Consider the following 8,310-nt stretch of genomic DNA (forward strand, 5'->3'; position numbering starts at 1 on the left):
TGTATTTTTTATCTGGATTTTCCAGATTTTGTTAAGGAGATGTCTTATTCTCCTAGCTGTATATTCTTATTCTATTAATGAAATTCTTCTTTTATTATTAAAAAAAATGCATTTGGTTGTGTCCTTTATCCATCAATTAAATACTGGAAGGGATAAGTTGGATCCTCATGCTATCAAATGTATTTTCTAGGCTCTTCTTGTACTCAAAAAGGGATATTGATATTATAACCCTACTTTACATCAATTCTTTGTGTGGTGTTAGTGTTACGTTCTTTGAGTCTACACCACACTATTTTGATTCCTCGAGTTATGCTGGCCTTGACGAGTCTCCATGTCCTAACTTATCATCTGTGTCGAATCTTCTTGCATCATCATTCAATTTGAGCCCTTCTCATCACTTGGATCATCCTAATATGCTAGTGTAAAAATGCCAAAACTGAATGGAGGGCCACCCCCAGTTTCTACTTCTATGCCTCTTGTTTCCGCGCTTGATGATCCTATTTTCTATGATGTTTATCTTCCTGTTGCTACTCAATGAGGTAAATGCACTTGTACCCAATATCTAATCTTGTTAAAGCTCGATATGCATTGCTGGCCCACAGCCTAAGAGCTTAAACTTTTAGGTAAATTGGTAACCTAACATGGTACTAGAGCTGGTTATAAGAGTCTTGGGTTCTAGTCTCTTTACCTGCATTTAAATAAAAAATTGTTGTATTCCCTGTAATCGGTATTATCTGTCATGTGTTTAAATGTTAGGCTGCACATGTGGGGGAGTGTTAAAGCTTGATATACATTGTTAGCCCACAGCTTAAGAGCTTAAGATTTTAAGTAAAGTGGTAATCTAACAAGTCTCTAATTTCGTTTGCTATGATTTCTTGTCACCTTCATATTACTATTTTGTTAGTGCTCTATCAAACGTTGTTATTCATGGGCCTGTCTCTTAAAAGCCTTATCCCATTCTAAGTGGAGGAGTGCAATGGTTGAAGAGATGCATGAATTACAAGATAGTGACACTTGGAATTGATACTTCTCTGTTGATATGTTTGAGGCTGGTAGTTACTAGGTGTGCACCATGAAGGTCAATCCTCATGGTTGTGCAACTCGTTTGAAGGGCTACCTCGTTTCTAAAGGATATACTCAAGCGTACAATTTTAGATTATTATGACACATTGTCCTCAGTTTCCGAACTTCACTCATTTGTTTGTCTCTTTAGCCACTAGCTCCATTGGCTTACATCAATTATATATGAAAAACGCCTTCCTGGTGATTACTAGTGATGATAATCAAGGTATCAAGAGCCTGAATTATTTTTTACAAACCAATTTCAAACCATAAACCATAAATTTGGGGCCATTGAAATACTTCTTGGGCATAGAAGTATCTAGATCTTGTACGAGGACCATTTTGTCGTTCTAGACCTTTTAGATGAGATTGGGTTGTTGGGATCCAAACTTGTCCAAACACCCATGGATCCTCATAGCAAATTATTGTCAGATGGGGGCAGCGATTTGTTGGTTGGCCTTGGACGATATTGAAGACTTGTAGGCAAGTTAAATTGTCTCACAATTATTCTACTAGATATATCTTCTACGAAAAAGTGTTGTAATCTAGTTTCCTATTTCTCCGAGAACAAGTCATTAGGATGTAGGCATTTGTGTCTTGAGATACCTTTGTGCACGTAGGAGCATTCTATTATATTAGGATCAGAGTCACACTCATGTTCAAGATATATAGGTTTAGATTAGGCTAGTCGCCTTTTGACAAAAGATCCACAACTAGGTTTTATGTTTTTGTTGTTGGTAACTTGGTATACTAGAAGAATAAGAAACAAAATGTTGTGGTCCAATCAAGTGTTGGGTTAGAGTATCGAGCCATGACCTACTTACTATATGCGAGCTTGTTTGGCTAAAGAACATACTGAAATACATTCTCAATCTATGGGGTTGATATGTGATAATCAAGCTTACCTTTCACTTTGCCGCCAACCTAATCTTCCATGAGCAAACAAAATATATTGAAGTTGATTGTCACTTTGTTTGAGAGAAACTTGTGCAAAAGCTCATTACAACCTCTCATGTGAAGCTTGAATTCCAACTTGCTGATTTATTCACTAAATCCCTAAGGGATGCTCGTGTTAAAACCCTTTGTAACAAGCTAGAAGCATGTGATATCTGTTGAGACAATGTTAGTGCACAACCTAGTAGCTTAAGCTTTTAGGTAAAATGGTAATCTAACATGGTATCAAAGCTGGTTACCAAGAGGTCCTGGGTTATAGTCTCGTTGCCCACATTATTATGTGGTACTTAGAAAATTATTATATTCCTTGTAATTGGTGTTTCTATCGTGTGTGTATCTCTCCACGTGCTCTTGGGCTGCACGTGCAGGGGAGTGTTAAAGCTTGATATACTTTGTTGGCCCACAAACTAATAGGTTAAGTGGTAATCTAACAATATCTATGCTCCATGTTGAGGGGGAGTATTACTGATTATTTTAGTTATTTAGTATTATTTCTCTGTTATTGATGTCTTAAAAAGTAGTAAGAGTATTATGGTCATTTTTATGTACTTTTCTTATATTATAAATAGGGAGAGATTAAGCAAGAGAGAGAGACCTATCAATGTGATTATGTCTTCCAATTTACACAATACCAACAAGTTATTATCTACAAGCAGAGAGAGAGCGAGAGAGAGAGAGAGAGAGAGACCTATCAGTGTGATTATGTCTTCCTATTTACACTACCATTTATTATCGAAAAGCTTCACTTTCCTTCAGCTGCACTAATCATTTTATATCTTTCAGGCTCAGAAGTTCCTATTTCAGAGCTAGCAGATTCAATTTTTGCAGGTCAATTTTCTGATGCATGTGTTGAAGAGAACAAGGTTTGCGTCTGTTCTTACAGTAAATGAAATTGTTTCCTCTTTTTACCTACAGTTTTCAGTTGAGGAGTTTCTTTATTTTATTTTAATTCTGTTTTCTTTGATTGTCCATTGAGTAGGGTAAGAAAATATTAGCTGTGAACTGTTGGATGAAGCAACCAAGGGGCTGGGATGCTGGGACCTTAATTAAAACCTTAATTTTTTAAACCAGGGATAGAGTTGCACCTGGCTTTCTGTCTGATTTGATATTATTGACAACCATGGTTCTCATTTGTTTTGTTTTAGGTCGTGTACTACAAAAATGTAATATTTCTTCTTGCTTATGCAGTGTTCCGGACTTGGTTGGGGGATGGAGCCTGGCCTAAAACGCCATTTTGATATGTTCGAAGTGAAAGCTGAGGAATATAGCCTAAATGATGCTTCTCACTTGAGGTATACTGACTTGGACAGACATCGTAAAGGAAAACGGCCAAAAAATGAGTATTATGATGATTCAAGCACTTTCCTTGGCCCTGTGTCGTGGCTAGAAGATAGAAAACCTGACCTTAAAGCCGCCAGCTGTTGGATGCCTCCACCTCAGAGAGGGCTTCATCGAGACAGATTTGTAATGGACAAACTGTCCAGTAACAACCTAGGCAGTAGCCTTGATAAAATAGCAGCTAAACCTCCATATTTCATCTATGGAAATGTTGTGAATGTTTCAAGCAGCTCTTGGGCAAAAATATCACAATTTTTGCATGTGCGTGAGCCTGAATTTGTGAATACTCAATTCTTTTCGGCCTTGAGTAGGAAGGAAGGCTACGTACACAATCTTCCCACTGAAAGTAGGTTTCACATTCTTCCAAAGCCACCAATGACCATTGAAGATGCAATTCCACATACCAAGAAATGGTGGCCATCATGGGACACAAGGAAACAGTTGAACTGCCTAACTTCTGAGACTACTGGAATATCTCAGCTATGTGATAGGCTTGGAAGAATTCTAACCGATTCTCGAGGCCTCCTATCCATTGAAAAGCAAAAAGACATACTTCATCATTGCTGGAAATGGAATCTTGTTTGGGTTGGTCAGTACAAATTGACCCCCATAGAACCTGAACATCTAGAATGCATTCTGGGCTACCCATTACATCACACTCGAGGCCCCGAGTTCAGTTTCATGGAAAGATTAGAGTCACTTAAGCATTGTTTCCAGACAGACACATTAGGTTATCATCTCTCTGTCTTGAAGCCTATTTTCCCTGGAGGACTGGCAATTTTATCACTGTTCAGTGGAATAGGTGGAGCGGAAGTTTCGTTGCACCGACTTGGCATTCATTTGAGAGGGGTTGTTTCTGTCGAGACTTCCGAAGCGAAGCGGAGAATTCTCCAGCGGTGGTGGCACAATTCTGGACAAACTGGGGAGTTGGTGCAGATTGAAGATGTTCACCGGCTATCAACAAGCAAGCTTGAGAGTTTCATGAAGAAGTTTGGAGGGTTTGACCTCATTGTTTGTCAAAACCCCTGCACTTCCTCTTCAAAAGGTTCGAAAATGGCTGTGGATAGCGATACGCTTGCAGGTTTTGACTTCACATTGTTTTGTGAGTTTGTTCGAGTTTTGCAAGGTGTAAGGAGTATAATGGAAAGACAGCAGTGACTTTTTTTTTTTATCAGTGTCTATGAGCTACATTTGAATCTATTTTTTAATGACTGGATGTTTCCTTTCCAAAACTTGAGTACACCCATCTCACCTCCTTTTTCCAGTCATATTATGGAGGAGTTTGGCCTTTACATTAATAAGACCACACTAATTTATTCTGGAACTATAGGGCATAGACAAATGTATTTGCTGTAGCCAAAGAGTTGATTGGGGCAGGGCCTAGCTGTTCATGCAAGTATGTACTGGGGAGTTGCATGACATGTATAAACTTCAGAGGTTTAGAAAATCAAGAGCATTCTTCAATAACATTAATGGTATATTTTATTATTTTTAGATAATATTCCTGGGTTTAATGATGCTGTGTCATGGCCCAAATCTCACATGATGTTTTACGTGATTACACTATTCCTAGGACTAACCCTCTTAATCTGGGTTGAATAACTTGTTAATTCTTAATAATCTCAAGCTGATCTTGGTTAATTCCCAGGGTGTGTAATGCCTGCCGCGGATTCCGGCTGCTTGGACGTTAGTTTAGCAATAAAGGTGGGAGCCTCTTCATTACACTAATGTTTTATTACACTTATTTTATATTTGTTACTGCATTTAAATTTGAATTTGGGTTTATAAAATTGTTCTGGCATCCATGTCTTGATCCCTACAACCCAAGTTTTTTGGGCACCTATAATTGTTAAATTTGCTTTTGTTTTCTCAAGTTTTTGTGTTGGGCAAGAAAAACATTTTGGGATTAGATTTAGGTTTTTTTCATTTTCTTCCTCAATGCTAAACATTCTCTCGTCAAGTAAACAGCAAAATTAAAACAATGGGGGCATAATGGTACAATTACAGGTTTTTCTTTATTGTAATAAAACACACATTATCGTGCCAAATTTCTTGAATTTTCCAATATTAAAAAACTCATACCAAATTCATTTCTATTCCACATAAATCTCAAATACCAAATTCATTTCTATTCCAGACGCATTTGCATTCCTCTCCGCTGATTCCTGCATTCTTATTTTCATGGGTTGCTGCATCCAAACATGGCATTGGGATAACATTATCTAATGCAGAAAGTTCAAAAAATTTAGGAAAGCCTTCAAAGAATACATCTTTCTGCTCTCTGCTCTACATCCTCCGCGTAGATATCATGTTGAATAAAATGTTTCTCAGTTTTTAACTCGACACAACAGTTTAAAGTCCTAATGCAAAATTTCACAATACCAAGATAGCTTAATGACCCAAAGTGAGAGCATAGAACCAAGGCACCTTTGGGAGCCCTCAAGCTGCTATACATCTTTATCACATAGTTAACGGCCAAAACTACAGAAAATTTGAGAAAAAAACCCAAAATTCTAAACAAAATTAGGAGCTCTTGCTAAATTTACGGCCAGACATCTTCTCTGACTCATATAACATGTGATTTATGAGCCCTCTAGCCGCACTGCAAAACCAAGAAACACAGATTAAGGCTTAACAGTCTCCATTAATGATAATGTGCCTATGCCTGCACCCATGTATGCAGTCAACTGTCCCCCAACTCCACTTGCTAATTTAATGTATTTTAATGAGTTCGTCTCAAAACTTTCAATGCAGGTCACTGCAATTTTTTTCTAATGTGGTCAATGCACATTCAAAACCATTGAAATTTTGGTCAAATATTTTCAACTCACCAGCAGTAGATTGCAACAATTTAGAAAGCACAGTAACCACATTAGGGGCAAACAGCAGTGACCAGGACAAAATTTTAAAAAATTTAAGACCTGTTTAATTGTGAACAGGTCTTATTTTTTTTATCAAATTTTTTCAATAAATTACAAAAATGACATTTTAAAGCTTTTCACCATTTATATGGAGAACCGAGAAGAAAAAAACTTCAGTTCAAGTGACCAAAAGTGTCAAAATAACTGTCCTCCACAATCAGGCCTTCAGTGACCAAAAGTGTGTTTAACTTGAACAGAACAAGCAACATTGCGCATGCAAGTGAATGACCAAAATGGCACGAAAAATTAAATAATAATTGGTAAACAATATAATTGAGGATTATATTGAAACAGAAAGGAAAACAATTAGCAAGGTGCACGCTGAGTCATGATGTAACTGCATACATTCTTGCCAGGTCTTCCCTGTCCTCCAAAAAGACGCAGAGACATGCACAAAAACTAGCTAAATGAAAACATACTCATCCTTCAACTTCTGAATCTTCTCTGGATCTGTCTCATGCATGTGTTTCTTAAACTGCTGCCTCACCATATCAACAAGAAGCTCCATATTGTGTTGCTGCATATTTTAGATGGATAAAGGCACCAAGTCAATTGTATGTGCTTTCTCAATATGGCACAAAGCAAAAATATTCCTCAAATATGTGGGCTTAAATTTTACAAGTTGAATTTAAACAAGTAAAACCAAACACTCAAGAAGTTTTAGGCCAAAGAAATTGATTCTAAAAACGTTAAAGAGTATCAATTGATTCACTGCCCAAATTAAAAACACTATAGGTCCATTTAGTTGTAGAAAACAATTTTCATTTTTCATTCTTAGTTTTCTAAAGAATTATAAAAATGCTAACTTATGTTTTAGCTTTTCAAGAATTATATTAAAAAGTTCGAAAAAAAAATGATTTTTTTAGTTGTAGAAAACAATTTTCATTTTTCATTTATATACTTTCAAATCATTATAAATCATGACTTATTTTCCAATTTTTTGAAAATTATACAAGAAATCAAAAGTCTAGAAAAAAAAAAATGTTTCCCAAACTTTCCAACACAAATTTAGAAAATTGTAAAACAAGGTGCCATTTCTGTAATTACTAGAAAAATTGGAATCGAAAAATAAAAGTATTTTCCACAAGTGAATAGTACCTGAATTTTTCATTATTTTTTTTTAAATAGAATGTTACAAAAGAGAAAAATAAGCTGGATTTTTTGTAGTTCTTTGGAAAATAAAAAATGAACAATGGACAATTTTTCAACCACTAAACAGGCCCTACAAGTTTCTTAAAAAACTTGGTACTTTCTTCCAAGCTAATCCCAGTATTTTCAATATCCAACATAGCTCTAACAAAGAATGTCCAATGGAAGATAGGCCTCCAAAATCCTACCTTCTTACAGCACCGCATGCAAAATGCAAGTTGACCGGATTGCATGAACTTGACGTACATCACCAAATAAGGGTAAAATAAGTGGTTTATACAGAGAATACATCAAATGGCCAGATTCTAATATCCTGCTCTAAGCTTCTAACTTGGTTGACTAAGCCATTCAACGGTCCATCCATGGTCATCAAATTGATACCAAATTAATGATATAACTTTCTCCATAAACCCACAAAACTTAGTAATGCATGATAATACCTCTACAAATGAGTTTCAACATACAGAAGTTTTTGCCCACAGAAAGACAACTGATTTGCAAAGGAAATAGTGAAAAAAGTTTCACTTATTCCTTTTGTTTGCTTTGTTATTTATTCTGTTCCAATGTATTTCTACTGCCCAGCAGTCAGCAGGTCACCTTTTTCTCTGGGGGAGAAGAAAGAGCCAATGTTCTGTAGTCATGTTCAATATTCACCACTTTCACCTTCTGTAATTCTAAACCCAAATAACCTAGAAGGTACAAAGGACAGCGTTCAAGGAAATCAAGGAACCAAAAAGTGATCTTTCTTCAAAGTTGTGACATCCTGATGTTCTAATGTGTGCCAAGAAGGAGATGATTCTAGAGTTAAGAACACACATTTCCATTATTCTAGGAAGCAACATTGCTTTGGGAGAATGGAGTTAAGCCTTGAATTTGGTATTGTGTG

At 36.4% G+C, this 8,310-nt stretch overlaps 2 protein-coding genes across 13 annotated transcripts in view; one reads left to right on the forward strand and one right to left on the reverse strand.

Annotated features, from left to right (window-relative positions):
• The window catches only part of LOC131151696 (probable inactive DNA (cytosine-5)-methyltransferase DRM3), a 52,636-nt gene extending 47,958 nt beyond the window's left edge, over window positions 1-4,678 (forward strand). For all 11 annotated transcript variants that reach the window (XM_058103054.1, XM_058103055.1, XM_058103051.1 and 8 more), the window contains 2 exons: window positions 2,800-2,879; window positions 3,205-4,678. In XM_058103054.1, coding sequence (XP_057959037.1) covers window positions 2,800-2,879; window positions 3,205-4,512 — 1,388 coding nt within the window. In that variant the 3' untranslated portion in view covers window positions 4,513-4,678. The remainder of the gene's footprint in view (window positions 1-2,799; window positions 2,880-3,204) is intronic.
• Window positions 4,679-5,580: 902 nt separating this feature from the next.
• The window catches only part of LOC131151697 (uncharacterized), a 24,578-nt gene continuing 21,848 nt past the window's right edge, over window positions 5,581-8,310 (reverse strand). For both annotated transcript variants that reach the window (XM_058103057.1, XM_058103058.1), the window contains 2 exons: window positions 6,695-6,792; window positions 5,581-5,956 (listed from right to left, as the gene is read on the reverse strand). In XM_058103057.1, coding sequence (XP_057959040.1) covers window positions 5,878-5,956; window positions 6,695-6,792 — 177 coding nt within the window. In that variant the 3' untranslated portion in view covers window positions 5,581-5,877. The remainder of the gene's footprint in view (window positions 5,957-6,694; window positions 6,793-8,310) is intronic.

The sequence above is a fragment of the Malania oleifera genome, chromosome 3, assembly GCF_029873635.1.
Source record: "Malania oleifera isolate guangnan ecotype guangnan chromosome 3, ASM2987363v1, whole genome shotgun sequence".
NCBI lineage: Eukaryota > Viridiplantae > Streptophyta > Magnoliopsida > Santalales > Ximeniaceae > Malania > Malania oleifera.